Source organism: Ascaphus truei, chromosome 6 (genome assembly GCF_040206685.1).
Source record: "Ascaphus truei isolate aAscTru1 chromosome 6, aAscTru1.hap1, whole genome shotgun sequence".
NCBI lineage: Eukaryota > Metazoa > Chordata > Amphibia > Anura > Ascaphidae > Ascaphus > Ascaphus truei.
This window is the reverse complement of record NC_134488.1, coordinates 133,997,239-134,020,663: the sequence shown is the minus strand read 5'-3', so window position 1 is coordinate 134,020,663 and position 23,425 is coordinate 133,997,239. Positions and strand designations below refer to the sequence as shown.

Genomic DNA, 23,425 nt, shown 5'->3' with positions numbered 1-23,425 from the left:
AGTGGAGTGAATGGGTTAATATGCCCCTAACTCCACCAGGGAGTAGGTGAACAGCAAGAACTGCTTCAGGGCCCCTTGGCCTGGAGTGGAGATGAAACCCCAAGAAGTGATCTCTGACGTGCCTGCTGTAAGAACTGAGTGTGCTGTCAGAATAAAGTGATCCTGTTCAAATATATCTTCCTGCCTGAGACTACAATCTATCAATCTATCAGGAGGAGGGAAAGAAGTTCTCCTGCAGGTATTTTCTCCACATCCCTGTTGCCTGCAAGAGATGGAGGTGCTCTCACCGTGAGAAAGAATCAGTTAATACCCCAGAAGCCTGTGCTGTTTTCCCCTACAACAACGCAGGAAGCTCAGAACCACTGTGAGCCAGCAGGTATGCACCACACCACATTGTGTAATGGCAGAATCTTCCAGGGGGGTGGGGGGTGGGGGCGGGCAAGCACTTTTAGATTTATATATAGTAAAGGAGAAACACCTTTGTCAAGAATGAAACCATACAGTGTCTGCAGCTAAATCTTTATTGATCAGAAAGTCTGTATGAATTATTCATGAAACATACAGAACAGAAATCGCACTAGAGCAAAGGTTAAGGAAAGGTTACATTATACATGCATCATATCACTAAATATGACACAGGTTCAAATTGTGTTAGCAACTAATTGATAAGCAGTTACAGGGTAAAGACAATGTATGTAACTTTCTGGACCTCAGAACAAACACAAATTGTACATGTTACAATTACTTAGTTCCCAGTAAAACTTGAACCCAGCAGCACATCCGCCTGTGATGATACAGCCTTTGATGGAGTAGTTGTGTGTTCTGCCATCTGCAAGTTGGTTATTGTAGATCGGATTTTGGTACAGCCGGAGTGCACTCCAGTATGTTACATTTCAATTGCTTACTTCCTGGTAACACAGCAAATCCAAGCAGACACCCTCCTGTGGTGATACAGCCTTTATAAGACATGTTGTGTACTGAGCCATCTGCAAGACAAATGATAGCACATACGTTTTGTTAGCCGCATTACACTCACATCTCACACACAGCACTGTGCTTTTATATTAATATGAAAGTACAGACCATGCACCTCAGCACTGTCTCTATATTACCAATTACTTTATTTATTACAGTATATGGAAGTGCTATTTACCTGTACATTGTACGTAATAGTCACCTCCCTCACTACCTTAAGTATACGCTCCCTTCCATGCTATATCTGCACAGAAATGTGGGGCCCAGGTCAGTGAATTGAAGAATAGAAAAAAGTCTCAATTATCAACGTCCAGAGTGAATTATTTTTATGGCATTATTGCTGCACTTTATTATGTAAACTTTAAATAATTGACTAACTTATAGTCATTTATTATAGAAAATATATAAATATAATTACTGCTTCCGCCTTTTCCTTGTTATCTTTACCATATGCTGTACTTCTTTATTTTCATTCTTTGCCTCCAATCTCTTTTCTCTCACCTGTTTTACGATATTATTCCCCCCACCCCCACCCCTCCCCCGGGATTCCATGGTTTCCCTTTTCCCTCCACTCCCTCAATCTCCCCAAGGAGTCTCTCTATTGCTCTCCACATGCACTTTCTCTATACCTCTTCCAATGCACTCTCTCTATACCTCTCCCATGAACTCTCTCTATACTGTACCTCTCCCAATGTACTCTCTCTATACCTCTCCCCATGTACAGTACTCTCTCTACACTGTACCTCTCCCCATGTACTCTCGCTATTGCTCTCCCCATGCACTCTCTCTATACCCTCCCCATGTACTCTCTCGATACTCTCTCTATTGCTCTCCCTGTGCACTCTCTCTATTGCTCTCCCTGTGTACTCTCTCTGTACCTCTCCCCATGTGCTCTCTCTATTCTTCTCATTGAGCACTCTCTCTATACTGTAGCTATCCCCGTGCAGTCTCTCTATAGCTGTACCTCTCTATCTCTCTGACTCGGCATTAAGAGGATGTGAGAGGAACATGGTGTGTGTCCTAATTATAGTCTCTGTCTCGACATTAAGAAGATTTAGCCATTTTAGAAAATGTAGCAAATTAGGAAAAATGTCTGAGATTGCAATGCACGTAATCGCCTGAGATCCCGACTGAAACACGGTTTCTCATCACTAAAAGTGGGCAGGTTTCATGACAAAATCTCTAATACTGTATTTACATTGTAACAAATATTAATGAAATAAAGTGACGATATTGAATAGATTGTTTTTAGGACAGTGATAATCCTTTTATATACATTTATAGCTTTTCAAGGAGTTGGTTTTAGTGCTTTTATTTTCTTGCAATATTCAGTATTATTTAGTATATATTGCCTTTTACTGATAGAGCATAACCTTTTAACTACAACGTTTATCTATTGTAGTATTTTATGAGTGATAATGGCACTAGTAAAAGTATATATATATTATATATATAAAAACAACACAAAAATTAAGTAGCGCTAAAGAGGATGTGAAATAACCCTAATAAATGATAAATTATAATAACATATTTAAAATATTAAAATAAATTAAAATTACCACAATTTAACCTAATAATATCTGCAAACCATAACGTGATAGTAAAAAAAAGGAAAATCCAAATTGAATGTTCCACTCAAACAAAAAATCCAGAGCGAAATATAGTCCCAATAGAAGAACCAGGGAGAGTCTTTGCAGCTTTAAGGGGAGTGCTATAGCCAACCACTTTTGGAATCTATGAACAAAAAAATAAACAAAAGCGCAAACTCCATAGCACGTATCTAACTAAGGTACATTTATTTAAAAAATCAGCAACCCATAAGAATGTGCACTTACAGGATTTCAAACAGAACCATTCGTGGGAGAGAAATCTCTATTGTGTTCATCTGCGGTGGTAGGGTGAGTCCCAGGTTTGCAGAGTGGATGTAAACAGCCCAGGTTCTCCATGAATTGGCAGCAAGATATAAAGGCATCCAATGCCTGCACGTCCTTTGCTCCCTCATACAATGATTGCTAACACTTGAAATAACCGCCAGCCGGAGCGCAGGAAAGCCAGGGACTCCAAATACACCAAAACAAACGCGATGACGTCACAGCTCTACGCGTTTCTTCACACTGTGGGACTCACCCTACCACTGCAGATGACCACAATAGAGATTTCTGTTTGAAATCCTGTAAGTGCACATTCTTATGGGTTGTTGATTTTTTAAATAAATGTACCTTATTTTTTACTCAGTTACGTGCTACAGTATGGAGATTGCACTTTTGTTTGTTTTTTGTTCATATATATATATATATATATATATATAGCAACTGTAAATATTCCTGTATATTCATTTGCATGTCTTAGACAGGTCTGCAATCCTGTCTTTCACCATTATCGCCCAGCACACAGCACTTCCACTGCAGCAAGGGTTTCTGGGAAATGACATGCAAATGAGCACACAGTGCCACCTTTTATCTCAAGCTCACATTACATGAGCAACCCTTAGCCAATGCATGCTGTTTTAAACACAGCTTTTAAGCAAGGGCTTGGGAGATGCAAAGCCAGTAAACCCACTCACAGACATGTTTCATCCTTGATGGGTATCATCAGTGTGAGGTTGGTACTGGCAAATGCTCATTTGAGATTAAGAGTAGGTAATCACCACACTTATTAAGGTTATGGTGGGTAAAAAAAGTGACAAAAACCCTCCACAGTATCGCTTATAGAAACTGTAAATATTCCTGTATATTCATTTGCACGTCTTAGACAGGTCTGCAACCTTGTCTTTCACAAAGACAGGGTTGAAGACCTGTCTAAGACATGCAAATGAATATACAGGAATATTTACAGTTGCTATATGCTATACTGTGGAGGGTTTTTGTCACTTTGTTTACCCACCATAACCTTAATAAGTGTGTATATATATATATATACAGTATATATATATATATATATATATATATATATATATATATATATATATATAAGCAAGAGGGAAAAGAAGCCCAAAATTATAGCACTCTAGTATACCATATGAGGTTTCAAAAAATACAAATTTATTTATTAACAGTCACAGAACATAATAAAAGATAGCATAGAATATTTAAAATAAGGCATGAATCCCATGTACGTAAGCCACAGCATTTGCTTACTCGCAAATAAGTTAAGTAGGACACAATATCTCAAATGAGAAATCACAGACAATATAAGTCTGAAGCAAAAGGGAAGTGACTGAACATGTAACTCCCACACAGCAATATAGAAAGAAAGACTGAGACCAAAGTTGCTCTATATAATTAACCACTACACTTGGAGTAGGGGTAATGATCCCCTAGTATACTCAACAAGGCTATACATAAATTCAAGGCTGTAGAGGAAAAAAAGGGCAACTAAATATCAGTCCAGGTATGCAGATATCACAGTCCTAAAGCTAGTAGAGTGTGCAGCACTATCCTACATTGCATCAAAAAAAGTGTCACAGAAAATGCAAGGAGCAGCAGCTCAAGGTATAGTTACGTGTTCCAGATGGGGGGACAAACCAGAGGATCCTGCCTACAGCACCCACTCCTACGCGTTTCGGTCAGATGCCTTCAACTGTTTTTGTTATTTCATTATTTTTTATATTAGTGCAGTGTTTATTTATTGTTTTACAATTATTAAATTCCCCAGGGAATTTTGTTCAATTAATATTTATATTGAATCTTTATAATATTTGCCCTTATAAAGACTCCTTATAAATATACTACCTTATATAAATTATATAAAAACACACCCTGAAGCGCAGGGACGTATTTTGGAGAGAGGTGCTGTTCATACACAATCAGTAACATTTACAGTAGACTCCCGGTTATCCGACTTTCAGTTAACCGACACTCCATTTTATCGACATCAGTGCCCCCTCCCCTCCCCCACCCTCCTTCTTCTCACTTACTAGACTTAACGGCAGCGGTGGAAGAAAAGTAGAGCTGAAGACCACAGGAGTGGAGTAGCACAGGAGGAAGACAGCTGGCGGTAGGAGAAGAGGACCATGTCAGCAGAGGAAAGAAGTTGAGACAGCGGGCAGTGGCAGGAGAAGACCTTGTGATCAGAGCAGGAGCAAAGCAGAACAGGAGAATTGTTGGGGAGGAAGACGCTGTAACACGGGATGTTGACCAGTATCTGACTTCCGGAGTCTGCCAGTATTCCTCCCTGGCCATTCTCCCCTGTGCTGATTTGCTCCAATCACATGGTGTTCTCCTGCTGCTGCTCGCTGTCTCAACTCCTTTCGTCTGCTGGCATGGTCCTTTTCACCCACGCAGCTGTTTTCCTCCTGTACTGCTCTGCTCCCATGGTTTTGAGTCCTCCTCTTCTGCTGCCACCGGTAAGCCTGGTAAGTGAAAAGAAGTGGGGGGGCGAAGATGTCGGATAATAATTTCCATATTATCCGTCTTTTCGGTTATCCAACACGGTATTGGTCCCGTTTATTTAGGATAAACGAGACTCTGCTGTGTGTGTGTGTGTATATATATATATATATATATATATATATATATACAGTGGTTGACAAATCACCAAAAAATCTACTCACCACACAAAAAAATCTACTCGCCACCTAGTACCAAACGTGTGCTGCTTGGGCCAATATTTACTCACCCCGGGGTTAAATCCACTCGCCCGGGGCGAGCAAATGTATAGGTTTGTCGAACACTGTATATATATATATAAATAGCCGATAGTCCAGTTGTGATAGTGCAGAATTAATTAGTTCTTCAGATTTCGGTGATACCTTTTTTATTTGGACTAACAATTTATGTCATAGGACAAGCTTTCAAGAGGCATATATTCCTTTGTTAATCAGAATTGCTGACGTGAGGAAGAGAGGAGAACTCTTGAAAGCTTGTCCTATGACATAAATTGTTAGTCCAAATAAAAAAGGTTTCACCTAATTCTGAAGTACTCATTCATCCTGCAATATATATGTATGTATGTATGTATGTATGTATGTATGTATGTATGTGTGTGTAAGGGTGTGTTAGATACCTTATATGTGTGCACGCAGGGGGTACGGCGGGTTCCACGATGGCAAGTTAGTACAGGGCGCCGCCATGTTATCACGCAACGTTGCCGAGGTCACTGACCAAAGTGAAGAGGTCGCGCATGCGCCATGGAAGCGCGCGAACGAGAGCCAATAAGGAAAGGGCTCTGTTAATGAACTACAACCCCCGTGAGCCCTGGATCAGTCAGCTGACGCTAGGAGCCAATGAAAAGGCTGGGTTTGCAGGGAGGAGGAACAGGAAGCGTGGGGGAGAGACCACGCTAGCCAGAGGAGAGCGGGACGGTGCTGCGAGCGGTAGTGTGAGTGCAGGGGGTCCGTGACCCGCCTGCATAGGCCAGCTAATACCCTCAGGCCCATAGGAGTATTCCCTGAGTCACCGTAGGCTGCGGTACTATAGGGACGCCCGTAGTGGAAAGGACTGTCACCTTAGTTAGGAATAACGCACGGAGTTGTGGTTGGATACAGCCATCTGGGATCAGACGGTGGGACTCCGTGACGTCGGGAGGTCAGGGGTCGGAGGCGACGGACCCTTTGTGAAGAGGTGCCGGTCACCGCCGTGACCGGAAGGTACTTTGTAGCAACAAGTGCACCGACACCGGTCATCAGGCGCTGATCCCGCCTTAGGAGTAACTCTGACGTGACACTAGCAAGTGGCTAGCGGAATGAGCATATACTACCTAATACATTACAAGGACACACTCTATAAGAGCGTGGCAGAGCCACGGTTGTACAGCACACTATCCCCCTAGAGGTGTGGCCGAGCCACTATAGTATAAGGACCCAGTTGTTATAAAGGCGTTCAGTGTTGCGGCGGTATTAACGTTATGATAAATGTACAGGTTATGTGTGATGTTATGTAAAGAGTGAGGTACCACAGCATAAGCCCAGTAAAACTTGGTTGCACACGCAATGTATGGTATGTTTCTTGCCCAGGGTAAATCTTGCATAATGGGGATCCTGGGTAAGTGGAGGCGCTGCACTAGAATCGTTACCCCAGGCTCCCAGCTAGCGGAGGCCCAGATCTTCTGAACCTGCAGGTTGTGTATAGTACTAGTAGTCCCTTTGGAAGGCGTCAGAAAAGGGGCTACATATGTATGTATGTATGTCCTTAATGTTAAAATGTACAATACAAGTCTTGGGCGGGAGGGGGCTCTGCAGCACCACACCCTGTACCCCCATGCATATACTGTTTATACTTATATGAAGACCCCATTTATTAGATACACATAATACAGTATATATCTGAGATCACATATTCCTTCCAGTGGCAAAACCAAAATACAGTGAGCCAGTGAGCATCTTTCCTTTGCTGCAGAACATTTACAGTCTTTGGAGGGGTCAGTGACTGTGAAATCCTTACCTGCCAGCTGTACCTTTCCCACATAGTTCAGACATTGTCCTTGACCTTCAGAACAGGTCACTTTCTTATTGGACACACATTCCACTGTACTGTCGTTATTATAACAGGATGGACATTGCAATGGCGGATTGGCAGGCACATCTTCTTGAGGAGCTAGAAGGAATTATAAAAAAATATTTAAAAAAAACATAAATTCACAGCTTCTACTACATCCTAAGCTCTATAACACTAGGAACAAATCCAACACAGTGAGAATAGGAATAACAAGATACAATGTACTGTATACTTGGGCTTCTCAATCATCAGGTGATTATATGTATCTAAATTGTATCACTAAAATATACATTGTAACTTGAGCTGATTTTCCATAGAGTATCCCAGCTGCATTTATTCCAACATCCTCCCAGAAGCCGATATGAACTGATATCATGTTAGTATCTTAGACCCTCAGTATGGTCTGCTCTTAAAATAAATATATGTTTTTTTTTTTTTTTTTTTTTTATAACTTAAATTTTATTGAATCAAGACAGCATAAAATACATTACAGAATACTTTTGTCTTGTATGCAAACAATATTTTAACAATTATATAAGTAACAACGAGATCCTGCTGTGCTTCGGGACCCGGCCTTCCGGGTACTTTGGTGTGGACTATATAGTCCAAGCCGACTCTACTTAAATGGACAAACAGACACATATAACTCAACTTAAAAGGGGAGACAATACATACTCACAGAAAAAAAAAAAAGTTGAGGCGGGATGGGGAGGGGAAAGGGGTAGGTTGGGGGTGAGGTAGGGGGAGTGTGTTGATAGTAGGTGCGACACGTGGCTCCGTGCTAAGCATCGCAGATGTTTGCAAGCTGAGTCGTCTCTCTTATTACTTATGTTATAATGTTGCTATAAGGGGTCCTGGGTGAATAGAATACTTCCTGTAAGCCCCTCCCAAGGAGAACGCACCTACTGTTATCAGAGCCATATTGAGGACCTCTCAATCCCCGGGATATCTGTCTGTGCCAGCCAAGGCGTCCAGACTTTTAGAAAATTGTCACCAGTATCGTTAACTAAACTCGTTAATTTTTCCATCTGGCAAATGAACCAAATTCGATTCCGAATCTTTGGGATGGTTGGAATATCAGATTGTTTCCATAATGCTGCGATCTCGCACCGCGTTGCAATTGCGAAATGGACAATTAGTTTGTTATTTGTTTTGGAAAGGCCCGTCAATGGCCTGTTCAGTAGGAACAACCACGGGTCTGGGGGAATGGTGAGATCGAACAGTCTCTGTATCCAATGTCTAATCGCCTCCCACAGTGGAGAGATCCGTGGACAAGACCACAGCATATGTAACAGGTCGGCTGTTCCTCCGCACTGGCGGGGGCACAGGGGAGAGGAACCCGGCACAAACCTTGATAATTTCAGTGGGGTGAGGTACCATCGCATTAGGACTTTATATGCGTTCTCCTTGAGCGTGGTGCATATGGAGCTCTTCGCTGTGGCCATATATATGGCGCTCCATTCTTCATCTTCTAAGTTTTCTCCCAGATCTGTTTCCCATTGAGAACGGAATGAGGGTATCCGCTGCTCATGTTCACCAGATCTGATCACTTCTCCGTATAGCTGAGATGTAAGTCCCTTCGTGTCGGTCTCAGCCAGACAGAGCTTTTCGAAAGATGTTAATAGGGGGTATGGGGCAAGTTTGTTATAAAATGCCCTGATCTGGAGGTATCTAAAGAATTCTGAGTGAGGGATCTGTTTTTCTTCCCTGATATGGTCGAATGTTTTGATTTTTCTGTCGTGACCCTCCAGATCTCTAATCCGATTGTAGCCCCTCTGTCTCCAGATTGAGATATTACTGACTGATAGACCTGGAGCGAAATCAGGGTTATTCCAAATGGGTGTTGCCATAGAATGTTTTGTCGTAAGGGAATGCCGAAATTTCGTAGACTCCCAAATTGACACTGAGTTGGTCATCGAGGAGAGCGGCATGGCGGTAAATTTTCGCGCCGTTTTAGGTAACCAAATTAAGCTGCTCAGTTCCAGAGGTGCACATGCAGCATTTTCTAATTCCACCCATCTCTTTAACTTTGGGTTAGAATGCCATTGTACAATCTGACTTAATTGTGCCGCCTTGTAATATGATACCAGGCAGGGTACAGCCAGGCCGCCCGCCGCCACAGTTCTTTTCATATTTAATTTACTTACTCTCGGTTTTTTACCTCCCCAGATGAATTTGGATATTTCAGATTGAAGTGAGTGCAAGTCCCTCCAACTGAGTGGCACTGGGAGAGTTTGGAAGAGGTATAATAAACGGGGGAGTAAATTCATTTTGACACTATGGATACGTCCAATCCAGGATATCCTTTTGGATGTCCACTTCCGTAAATCAGATTTTAAGGTCCGAATCAGGTTGGGGTAATTTGCATTGTACACGTCTTTTACAGTTTTGGTGATGTGGACACCCCTGGGCCTGATGGATTCTCAGGGCTTTACTATAAGAAATTTATAAAGCTGCTCGCCCCAAGGTTGCTCCGCATGTTTAACGCTATTTTAGCGGGAGCCCCCATCCCCAAGGAGATGTTAAAGGCATCAATATCACTAATTCTTAAAACTGGGAAAGACCCGCTAGACTGCAAAAGTTACCGGCCTATATCATTAATTAACACTGATGTTAAATTATACGCTAAATTATTGGCCAATAGACTTAGTCTCATCCTACCCAGACTTATACACCCAGATCAAGTCGGATTTATCAAGGGCCGGCAAGCAGCGGATAATACACGACGATTTATTGATCTGTTGGATTTGGCAAATAGTAAGGCAACTCAAAGCATGTTGTTAAGTCTGGATGCAGAAAAAGCTTTCGATAGGATAGACTGGCCATATTTAAAAGAGACGCTTGCAACATTTGGCTTTGGAGATCGGGTGAGCGAGGCGATTCTGTCGCTGTACTCTAACCCCACCGCCAGGGTCATACACCAAGGCTACCCCTCTCTGCCATTCCAAATAAAGAGTGGCACGAGACAGGGCTGCCCATTATCCCCACTTTTATTTGCCCTTTGTATCGAACCACTGGCGGCGCAAATCAGAGGAAACCCAGACATCTCAGGGTTAAACGCATACTCCCAAACCCATAAAGCGGCCCTGTATGCGGATGACATCCTCTTGATTATCACAAAACCCCTTACTTCCCTGCCAAACCTATTCGCCCTACTAGATCGATTCGCTAAGGTCTCCGGCTTCAAAATCAATCAATCCAAGTCGGAAGCCCTCAATGTCAACCTCCCTAGACACACAGAGAAATTACTAAAATTAAATTTCAAATTTAACTGGCAACAAAACCACATAAAATACTTGGGTGTCCACATCACCAAAACTGTAAAGGACGTGTACAATGCAAATTACCCCAACCTGATTCGGACCTTAAAATCTGATTTACGGAAGTGGACATCCAAAAGGATATCCTGGATTGGACGTATCCATAGTGTCAAAATGAATTTACTCCCCCGTTTATTATACCTCTTCCAAACTCTCCCAGTGCCACTCAGTTGGAGGGACTTGCACTCACTTCAATCTGAAATATCCAAATTCATCTGGGGAGGTAAAAAACCGAGAGTAAGTAAATTAAATATGAAAAGATCTGTGGCGGCGGGCGGCCTGGCTGTACCCTGCCTGGTATCATATTACAAGGCGGCACAATTAAGTCAGATTGTACAATGGCATTCTAACCCAAAGTTAAAGAGATGGGTGGAATTAGAAAATGCTGCATGTGCACCTCTGGAACTGAGCAGCTTAGTTTGGTTACCTAAAACGGCGCGAAAATTTACCGTCATGCCGCTCTCCTCAATGACCAACTCAGTGTCAATTTGGGAGTCTACGAAATTTCGGCATTCCCTTACGACAAAACATTCTATGGTTTTTAAACAAAGAGCAGAACATGCACAGTGGCTGAGATGCTAACATGATATGAGTTAAACTCATATGCTTCCGCGGTTACCATGGTAACTTTTACATTGCACTGGGCTCTGGGGAGAGCTTCATTTTATCCTCCTGGAAATGTATTATTTGAAACGCTTAAATCTCCTGAAGGGAGCATAAGATGTTACAAATAAAAACCTCGTTGGAAAGGTCTTCGGGGAAAATACAAACAAAGAGGGTGATTAGTGCAGACTGCTGTGTTAAGGTCCCCTGTTATCTGTGGAACAATGAGGCTATTTACCAAGTGTTGCAAATGGCAATTTTGTCATAAAATGAATGCATCAAAATCTCAAATGTAATTGCGCGTGTGTGCGTGTGTGCGCGTGTGCGCGTGTGCGTGTGTGCGTGTGTGCGTGTGTGCACCTATTGTATTGTATTGTATGTCTTTATTTATATAGCGCCATTAATGTACATAGCGCTTCACATTAGTAATACATGTGGTAATCAAATAAATAACAGATAATATAAATAACAGATCATGGGAATAAGTGCTTTAGACATAAAAGTAACATTTCGGAAGAGGAGTCCCTGCCCCGAGGAGCTTACAGTCTAATTGGTAGGTAGAACGTACAGAGACAGTAGGAGGGAGTTCTGGTAAGTGCGTCTGCAGGGGGCCAAGCTTTATGTATTGTGTTCAGAATATCCACAGTGCTATTCATATGCTTCTTTAAGCAAGTGTGTCTTAAGGTGGGTCTCAAAGGTGGATAGAGAGGGTGCTAGTCGGGTACTGAGGGGAAGGGCATTCCAGAGGTGTGGGGCAGAAAGTGAGAAAGGTTTAAGGCGGGAGAGGGCTTTAGATACAAAGGGGGTAGAAAGAAGACATCCTTGAGAAGAACGCAAGAGTCTGGATGGTGCATAACGAGAAATTAGGGATGAGATGTAAGGAAGGGCAGAAGAATGTAAAGCTTTAAAAGTGAGGAGAAGAATGGAATGTGAGATGCAGGATTTGATCGGAAGCCAGGAGAGGGATTTCATGAGGGGAGATGCTGAGACAGATCTAGGAAAGAGTAGAGTGATTCTGGCAGCAGCGTTTAGGACAGATTGTAGGGGAGACAGGTGAGAGGCAGGAAGGCCGGACAGCAGGAGCTTACAGTAATCAAGACGGGAGAGAATGAGGGCCTGAGTCAGAGTTTTAGCAGTCGAGCAACAGAGGAAAGGGCGTATCTTTGTTATATTGCGGAGGAAAAAGCGACAAGTTTTAGAAATGTTTTGAATGTGAGGGGCGAATGTGAGAGAGGAGTTGAGCGTGACCACTAGGCAGCGTGCTTGGGCTACTGGGTGAATGATTGTAGTTCCAACAGTAATGTGGAAGGAGGTAGTAGGGCCAGGTTTGGGAGGAAGTATGAGGAGCTCTGTTTTAGCCATGTTGAGTTTATGATGATATAGCAGAGAGACATCCAGAAACTTTGGTTTGTACAGCAGGTGTAAGGACAGGTGTTGAAAAGTATATTTGCGTGTCGTCGGCATAGAGGTGATAATTAAACCCAAAAGATGTTATTATGTCACCTAGAGAGAGTGTGTACAGAGAAAAGAGAAGAGGTCCCAGGACAGAGCCCTGGGGTACCCCCACAGAGAGATCAATAGAGGAGGAGGAGGTGTTAGCAGAAGAGACACTGAAAGTACGATGGGAGAGGTAGGATGAGATCCAGGATAGAGCTTTGTTCCGAATACCTAGAGTATGGAGAATGTGAAGGAGAATAGGGTGGTCCACTGTGTCAAATGCTGCAGAGAGGTCGAGTAATATGAGCAGAGTGTAATGACCTCTGTCTTTGGCAGCATGGAGGTCGTCAGTTATTTTAGTGAGGGCTGTTTCGGTGGAGTGAGCAGAGCGGAAGCCAGATTGTAGAGAGTCTAGGAGAGAATAGGTGTTGAGAAAATGGAGCAAGCGAGAGAATACAAGACGTTCAAGGAGTTTAGAGGCAAAAGGAGACAGGTCGATAGTTAGAAAGACAGGTAGGGTCAAGCTTGCGGTTCTTGAGTAATGGTATGACTGTTGCATGTTTGAAGGAGGATGGAAAGGTTCCAGAGCAGAGGGAGGAGTTAAAAATGTGTGTGAGCGTAGGGATTATAGTAGGAGCTAGAGGTTTTAGGAGATGGGAGGGAATGGGGTCAAGTGGGCAAGTGGTAGAGGGAGAGGAGGCGATCAACAGCGACACATCCTCCTCTGAGACAGTGGAAAAAGAGTCAAGGAAGGCAGGAGGAGAGTTAGGAAGAGGTGTAGGATGGGAGGAAGAAACAGAGGGGATGTTCTGCCGTATGGATTCCACCTTTTCCTTAAAATAGTCAGCAAAGTCCTGAGCGGAGATGGAGGAAGGAGAGGCAGCTGAGGGTGCTTTGAGTAGAGTATCAAAGACAGAGAACAGTCGGCGTGGGTTAGACTTGTGCATGTTGATTAGTGCAGAAAAATAGGCTTGTTTAGCTTGCGAGAGGGCAGAGTTGAAACAGGATAGCATACATTTGTAGTGAAGGAAGTCTGCGAGAGTGTGAGACTTCCTCCAGAGGCGTTCAGAGGAACGAGTGGAGGAACGCAGCATGCGCGTGTGGGAATTTAGCCAGGGTCTAGGGTTAGAAGGGCGAGTGCGGCAGAGAGAAAGTGGGGCATGTAGATCAAGAGACGAGGACAAGGCAGAGTTGTAGTTTCTGACCAGGTTGTCAGGGTCTGTAGCAGAGCTGAGAGAGAAGAGGGTGGAGCTTAAAGTGGACTCAAAGTCAGGTAAGTGAATAGAGCGCAGGTTTCTGCAGAACCGGGGGTAGATGGAGGTGGAGAAGGGGAGAAGCGAGATAGAAAGAATGAGATGAGGTGATGGTCAGAGAGACATTTTTACAGTACTAACCTTATTCAACTCATTGTGTGACATAAGCGTAAAAGATGTATGTGACATAGTATGGATGTTTCCTTCATTATATATTGTAGGTTAGTAAAATAGATTATTTTTACAGTATGTCTAATGTTAGTAGAATTACACTAATAATTTATCTTTATAACACAAGATATAAATAATATACTCATAATTCTTTTTAAAATTAAATTGTAAATTCAAACATTTAACTTGACAAAATCTGTCAAAATGAATTCAAAACAACAAAACTATGTATCACAAATGTGATGTCCTATAAGGAACGTTATAGTTACGAGGCACATCAGTAGTCATTTATAGAACAAAAATGTTGATGCTTAATTCAAATGTACTGTAAATATGGTCTTGGTATATACAGTAGGCCCCATGGAATCTTTGCATATAGTAAGTACATTAATGTATTTGTAGCAGTCATGTAAAATGGCTACAGTCATCTCTCCTGCTGACAGTAAGGCCTGGTAAGTTGTGGGCATGCCAGCAGTAATTATGGAGGTTTGCCCTCACACCCTGGTGGGGTGCCCTGTGTATGGATGGGACTGGTCACATGCTCTGACTCCATGGTTAGTGATGTCAGAGGTTTGTCAGCCTCAGAAGTTACATAAGGCACAGCACTGTTTCTAAAAGTTAGTCTAGTGGAGCCAGAGTTCTGCATGAGAACTGAGTTCTGCTGAGAGGAGGAGTAGTTCTACCAGAGTTCTAGTTATGTTATAGTAACTCCAGAGGAGACTGTGTCCAGGGACCTGGCACAGGGCAGTGATCCCTGCGGGGATAGGGAATCCCTATCTAAGGAGAGATACACCTTTTAAGGGAAGCACAGAGACTGATCATGAGTGGCTAATTCTCTACTGCGAGGGGCAGCTAGCCCACTCATACAATAAAGATGTTCTCAATCGCAAACCCTCTCGTGTACATATGTGGAGTGAATGTACAGAGAGGAGCACCACGGAGGAGTTCCTCGTCAGGACCATCCCCAAGTGACCGAAGGGACCCTGATGAGGTGGAGGCGCTGCACTGGAACTAGGTGAGACTCAGCACACTACCTCAGCTGCCTGTCTGGATGGGTCCTCCCCATACACCATCATGCGGGAGACTCAGGAGTCCTGTTGCCAACAGGTGCACCACCAGACACTACCACACTGTAATGGGGGCCGGTTAGACCACAGGGGCCAATGTGAGATTGGGTGGGTCAGGCCGGTTCAGAAATACCGTTACATATTCATTTGTTCAAATAGAGATGCACATTAATTTGTGTATTACAGTACTTGGAAAAGACAAATAAACAGATGCGCGCTGGCTTTTCCCTTAGTAGGAGAAGATATTATGACCTAGATCCACAAACTTTGTTAAATCCGAGCTCCTGAAACAGAAATGGATGTTGTTCCTGAGTTAACAGGGTATCATCAAAGCTAATTTTATTGCAAAAACAACGTCCAACTACATCTCATTAGCACAGGCTTAACATCACGTTATTGTAGCATAAAACTGCTTCTTATCTTACAATAATGTGATATTAAGTGTGACCTAGCATTGCTCCCATACAGACCCTGATATAGGTCTTTAGCTTAAGTTGAGAAATAGAAATAATACAGGAAAATAACACTATGCTAATTAAATCATACCTAACTGTGACTTACTGTTCACCCATCCAAACACATCCAAGCCTATTTCATGTTCTGGATGTGAGTAACGCTAAGTTTATGTATGACTTACTGTAACTGATGTAACATTAAGTCCACATGTTAACCTTGCAGGATGTGTAATGCTACGATAAAGCCTCATTTGCCTGTTATTAACCTTAATATCTGTTCCAGCTAACGCTATGCTCTTACAGTAGAATACTTAATTTAACGTGATGTTACTGTTCTTTGAATATACACCATTGTCTGGTAGTGTTAATGTGATGCTAAGTTAGGTAACATTAAGTTATAGTAAGTACATTTACAGAGCTTTGTGGATCTGGATCTAAGTTTTGCAATAAAAGATGTCTAATGTATAGTCATCAATTATTATTTTGTAAAGGGTATCAAAACAAACAAATATAACCTGGAAACGTCAGACAGGAACCTTCCCAATGCCTGTACACTTCTCCATCTTTGCTTATAGAACATAACAATACATTTTGTGGAATATATGACTTTAGCTGTGGTTACACAGAGCAAAAAGAGATATGGGAGAAGTAAAGTAACATGTAAAATAGTGTGTATTTTTTGTATAGTGTGCGGGAGCAGGGGGTCTCTTGAGCTGAACCTCTTTGATTTCTGGCACAGGGACCCCCTGCTTCCCAAATAACAGGTCCCGATATGGGGCATCGGATGCCAATGTTACTGCCATTTCTAAAGCATCCGCGTCACATGACGCGGGACATTTAAATAGTGGAGGAGATACGGCACCCACCCCATATCTGGGCCTGAGACCAAAATCAATGCGGTTCATCTCGGGAGACCCCCTGCTCCCGCACAGATTTAAAAGCACAGGGGATACCGGCACCCCATAACGGGCCTGTATCTCAGGAAGTAGGGGGTCCAGATGCTGAAACCAATGCGGTTCGGCTCAGGAGACCCCCTGCATATGTACACTAGTATTAAAATGTATATGTATACAGTATGATCGCCTGTAAGAGCCGTACATGGGGACACAGCGTCTCCATGCAGTTCTTACAGGCGGCTTTAGAATTTTAGGCACGATAGCAGCTCGCGCCATTGGGTGTGTTTCTGCCTGCAACTACCCAAACGCCCTTCACTTCTTAGTGAATCCGCATCTGCCTTAATTTTTTATCGTGGGATTACAAATTTCCCAATCAGGCGCAAAAGCTCACTGCTTAGTGACTCGCCCCAAAGTGAGGTCACTTTTTGACACCAATCTGGAAAACACTGCCCTTTATCAAAACAAGAGGTGCATTTTGTAACTTCACAAAGTGCAAATACATTACTGCCCCATGTAATATGCTGTGAAGTCATTTTCATTTGAATTAGTTTAAATCAGTTCTAGCCAAGTGTAATGAAATGGGACCATAATATCCAGAAGACTATGGGTCTTCTGCTATATCCTCCGATGCAGCCAATCAGGCCATTTTCAGCCAACATTTCCCATTGACTTTTATTTGGGAATTCAGACAGAAAACTGCCCAATTGGCTGGTTCAACATTTTTAGAAACTCTCTTAATCATTGTAGTATGAAAAGGCAAAAAAAAAGAACAATCATGATGCTATACAAACTTTAGCTGAAGAGTGTACATGAATAGCAGGCATTATTACTACTGTTAGTACTTGAAGTACTCAGGCATAACACGGAGATAAAGCATGCGTTCCCATTACTTTCAATAGAACTGCGAGAAATCTTGTGTTAAATAACATGGCAGCGTTACTGCAGCTCGGTGCATTAGCTGGAGTAATAACGATTGCTACATCTGTGTATTGGACAAGATGCAACGTTACTAGATGATATTGTATAGAGATATTACTCATCAGTTACTGTAATAAAGGGGTGAGGGGCTTTTTCTGCCCTCTAACGCTGCAATCTGTTCATTGCTGTTGTGTATGCGTGTACCATCAGTTAAAGGTGTATCTGCCCTTTTCAAACATTTCCCCTGCAACAAAATGATGTTTGATTTATTGAAAACATTATCAGGAGAATTTTAAGTTTCATGATCTTTATAAGTTCATAAACCTATTTATACTTACTTTGAAAAGTATGTTCCTGATTGCAGGAGTCTGTCTCACAGCACTGAGTTGGTACCCTGGCTTCAACCCCATTATCTGTTTTGATACTGACAGTTATATTACACAGATCCTGATTAGTTTCACAACCTTTTCTGATTGATGGACGGTATACATTGTCTGGGATAAAAACACAGGAGGAAAACCAGTCATGTTAACAAAATAATCTTCAAGACACGGAGGAAAGTAACGAGTGTCAGAGTGTACACACTGTATGTGATGGGGCATTTAGTGGGTGAGACAAAGGAGGACATTCTGAATTGCCCAAAGTGTTCGCTCAGGTTATTTTCCACTGAAAGGGGGATTTTTGTGGAAATTGGCACGAACGACCATGTCAGACAACACAGAATAAGCCAAGAAAGAAACAATGAAGAAAATAAGCTAGAGAGCATTAAAGAAGAGATTGTAAGCAACATAAATAACGGAGGGAAGAGTCTACAGTGTGACCGTTTTCAATCAAGGGCATGAATGGATTATTTGAGGGGTAAATGTCATCTCGCCATATTTATTCAATATTATATATTAATTAAAGTCCAAACTGTGAAAAGTGTTATTTAGGAAAACTGTTTGATTTGTTCTTGGTACTAGTATGATACAGTAGGAAAATTTGTATTGAAATGAGAAAATCTTGAAATTTTACTGTAACTATTGTTGTTGTTGTTATATACTGTAAAGGGAAGTGGATATTCATTTAATAGGAAGGCTCCCTCTCTTTCTTTATGAACACATTCATGGAACAAAGTGCATACACACTTGCATGTTAAGATCTCACAATTACAATACACATTCGGGGTTATGCACTAAGCAGTGATAAGTGCTTTTAAGTGAGATAAAAAGCCATTATAGCGTGATACTGCCTGCTGTGAGATTCACAAGGCAGTGATTAGTCTTTTAAGTGAGATAAATGCCTTTATAGCGCGATACCTACTTCTGTGAGATTCACAAGCAGTGATAAGTGCTTTTAAGTAGCCATTATAGCACGATACTGTACTGTTATCACTGCTTTGTGAATCTCACTTCAGGCAGTATCACGCTATAAAGGCATGTGTCTCACTTAAAAGCACTTATCACTGCTTTGTGCATAGCACACAGAAAACTCACTTATCACTGCTTAGTGCATGACCCCATAGTCTCTCACATGTGTGCGACTTGGTTGGAAATAAAACACAGGGGGAATCGAAAAATAGCATTTAAGAAATGGTAAAAGGATAAGGACCCAAACTATCGGTTTTTAGTGTATATCAAGGAAAAAGTGGAACAATTCTGGGGCAAAATAATTTAACAATACTATGGGGGTGATGCACTAAGCAGTGATAAGTGGGTTTTCTGGGTGCTATGCAAAAAGCAGTGATAAGTGCTTTTAAGTGAGATAACTGCCTTTACAGCGTGATACTGCCTGCTGTGAGATTCACAAAGCAGTGATAACAGTGCAGTAACCTGCTATAATGGCTACTTAAAAGCACTTATAACTGCTTTGTGAATCTCACAGAACGCAGTATCGCGCTATAAAGGCATTTATCTCACTTAAAAGACTTATCACTGCTTTGTGAATCTCACAGAAGGCAGTATCACGCTATAATGGCTTTTGATCTCACTTAAAAGCACTTATCACTGCTTAGTGCATGACCCCCTATATGTACCAAAGTACCAAAGTCCTATTGACCTTTGCACAGGTACTGTATGCATGTTTACATTTTCTTAAATCCCATCTCACATGCCCAAACCCTTGCAAATAACCGGTATTCTGGGACCTTCATAATGTCGATGAAAATGCAAAAACAGGGCGGAAATACTTGCAAGGCTGGCCCAGTACACACAAGATTGGATGTTTTTGCTCTGTTGGATACGGACTCCATAATCAATTAGTTTAATAATCTTTCTCATGCATTTTCCTAGCTTTCCCCTGTTTATCTGATCATGTACACGAATGCAACATTTTTTGTCTAGGACAACTTGCCGCGGCCTTTCCACCGCCAGGACATTTGGCTGCTGCAAGTAAGGCAACCTCTAAAATCTTAGCTAAAAACCCTAAATCCAAAATCCTTATCCCCTTGCTCTAAACCCTCCATTTTAAACTTTACCCTAAAAACTATAAATGTGACCCCTTATCCTAAAACTCCTACATTTAACCCCCTTACCCTAGAAGCTCTAACATAGCTAACTGTCCCTCATTGGCTGAACGGCTGTGGCTCAATGGCCACAGCAAAGTGGCCGTGGCTAATTGTCCCTTTCCGAACAACACTGGCTGGGTGAGATGATGAGCCAATGCAAAGTCTTTATAACCCAGTCAGTGAATTAGTGGCCAATAATTCCCTTTTCTATGTGGGTTGTTAGTATAATATTTTATTTCAAGTGCTCCCGCTCTGCAGAACTTACAATCCAGTTTTGGTGGCACAGGGAGGCACATGGAGATAGAATGAGTTGCCCAAGGTCACAAGGAGCTGACACTGAGTTTGGAACCAGGCTCCCTGCTTTTAAATGAATGTCGTTAGTTTCACATGCAGTCCCTTTAACCACTGAGCCGCTCCTCCTTTATACGCTATTAACCTGGGGTGATTATAGTATTTTATTGTTCAATGTTATTAAGTATGAAGTTTTGTGTTTTCATATTTAAGAGACAATGGTTGTGTTCCTGTTGATTATTTATAAAGAGAGATAATTTGTATGTATTGTTTATAATGATTATTTATGTACTCTGTTGATTTTTTTTATACAGAGTATGAAATAAATATATTGAGAAAAGCTGTCTTGATTTCTGCATTCATTTATTTACAGATTTTGCAAGATGGTCATTTTAGAACGGCTAAAATATATGGGTGGCAAGTATTTTACTTACAGTATTTATTCTCAATTACAATATGCAATTGGTGTTGTAGGTATGAGGGCCTGCTTCAGGTGAGAAGAGTACCAGAGAAGGAGGAGATGTTTGTTCATCGATGTGTAACCTAGTTACTGTGTTTAAAGCTTTATCAAATGTGTGGTGTAGCCGGGTTTTATGAGCAGCGAGCAAGTAAATTACTGTACGGTTGTTATTCTAACAGAGTAGTAATAAATAACTTATATCCAGCCCTTTCATGGGAATAAAATATACAGATTTGTATCACTTTCTGTTTTTTTTTTTTTAAAGAGCATACAATGATACTAGAGATATTAGCTTGCTATGTGGCGTGTGTTCTGTTAAGTATCTCATACACGATGTAAGACCTAGATATACCCATCTGATTTGTACAGTTTGCTTCCCAATTATTCCAGTATAAATGTATTTAATTGGACATGATTATGCAAGACGAATATTTCTTGTCTTTCAAATCCAAATCAACTGTGTTATTCTCTAATAAAGACTGTTCTGATCATATAACAAGTAATAGGGAAAGCTTCCCAATGTACTTATTTACCTAATATTCTCCACTACAACCAACATTGGTTAAATAGATTATGAGCACATGTATTCTTAATCATTGTTTCAATTTTTAAATTCTCAATTAATAATTTATTGTTCACATTAAACCCCGAGGAGGATTTGTAATTCAAAGCTAACAGTAAAAGATTGGTTGTTGAATCCTAAACACCCACAAGTATCCCCCAAACCATAAGTACACCATTCATCTTTGCACCTACAGGATCTCAATAAATGTACATTATTTAATTATGTTTTCCCTTGTGAAATACATTTACCTCTTGCATTTAGTCACACGGATCACAATACTTGGTTTTGTAAATATATTACTCACCGACGTAACAGTTATCTGAGTATGTTATACAAGACCCTGAACATTCAACTTCTATTGTAGAACAAATTGTTTTAGAATTGATACTCCAACCTTGTTGACATTTGATGCTATAAACTGCAAGAAAAGAGAGGGGGAAAAAAACATTTAGTACAGTAGCATCTCTGAGGCCACAAGGGAGAGTACATGGTGTACTGTACTTACTCATGTGCTGATCTTGCTTAGACAGACTTGTGGGTTTCATGCCAAACTCTTTCAATGTAATTAGAAATCATTTTGACACGGATATAATAGATAATGTTTCTATGCATCTATATAATTGAACATGCAACATGCATTTCTCACATGCCAGAATACTTTTAGGTCATGGGCCAAAACAAAGAATAACAATGTTCACAATTTGTCACAAAGAGGGTGATGCACTAAGCAGTGATAAGTGGGTTTTCTGGTGCTATGCACAAAGTAGTGATAAGTGCTTTTAAGTGAGATAACTGCCTTTATAGCGTGATACTGCCTGCTGTGAGATTCACAAAGCAGTGATAACAGTGCAGTATTGTGCTATAATGGCTATTTAAAAGCACTTATCACTGCTTTGTGAATCTCACAGAAGGCAGTATCGCGCTATAATGGCTTTATGGGGGTTATGCACTAAGTAGTGATAAGTGCTTTTAAGTGAGATAAAGAGCCATTATCGCGTGATACTGCCTGCTGTGAGATTCACAAAGCAGTGATAAGATTTTTAAGTGAGATAAATGCCTTTATAGCCCGCTACTGCCTTCTGTGAGATTCACAAAGCAGTGATAAGTGCTTTTAAGTAGCCATTATGGGAGTTATGCACAAAGCAGTGATAAGTGTTTTTAAGTGAGATAACTGCATTTTGGCACAATTTATGGCGCAATTTTTTTAGCAATGATTGTGTTTTGATGATGAAAAGCCTTTTAAGCGTGATACTGCAGTGTTATCACTGCTTTGTGAATCGCACTGCACGCAATATTGAGAAATAAAGGCATTTATCTCACTTAAAAACACTTATCACTGCTTTGTGCATAACCCCCTATAGTAGGTTACTGCACTGTTATCACTGCTTTGTGAATCTCACAGCAGGCAGTATCACGCTATAAAGGCAGTTATCTCACTTAAAAGCACTTATCACTGCTTTGTGCATAGCACCCAGAAAACCCACTTATCACTGCTTAGTGCATAACCCCCTTTATCTCACTTAAAAGCACTTATCACTGCTTAGTGCAAGACCCCCATAATGTCTGTTATGATGGATTGAATAAGCATGGTGATGATGGCTTAGGAAGGATGAGTTAGTTAGTAACATCTATCTTCTGATAACTTTGAAGTGAGGCTCAACCACTGACATTGATGGGGGCCGCATATCATATTCTTGCAGCTGTCAAAGTGGACCAGATATAGCACCACATTTATCATGCAAAAAAACCCCATTGGAAATTGAATGGATGTTTCATTTAGTGCTATTCAGTTACAGATGGGAGACCTTGCTACATAACATCCTGAGCACTCAATTGTGTATGACTAGGGCAAGAATAAAAATCTCTATTCAGCAAATGCTGTTATATCTAATGCACAAACCAACAACACATCATTGATTTGGCTAAATTGTAAACATTTTGGTACATGGAAATTAAATATTGAATAAATCAACTCACCTGTACTCATTAGAGCCACGAAGATAGAGAGAGTGCAAATGAAAGACGTCATTTTGATAGAAGAAGTTCTTTGTGTTCAAGTGTCTTCTTCTTTTAGTTAGAGTAACACAAGCTCCGG

General features: G+C 41.3%; 1 protein-coding gene across 1 annotated transcript; it reads right to left on the bottom strand.

The window, feature by feature from the left end:
* Window positions 1–507: 507 nt before the first annotated feature.
* On the bottom strand, window positions 508–23,425 carry LOC142496607 (phospholipase A2 inhibitor NAI-like). The gene is made up of 5 exons (XM_075603270.1): window positions 23,308–23,425; window positions 21,635–21,748; window positions 17,868–18,023; window positions 7,356–7,508; window positions 508–986 (listed from the first exon to the last, which is right to left on the bottom strand). Exons 1-5 carry the CDS (start codon window positions 23,357–23,359, stop codon window positions 841–843), a joined length of 621 nt encoding a protein of 206 aa, XP_075459385.1. The 5' UTR covers window positions 23,360–23,425; the 3' UTR covers window positions 508–840.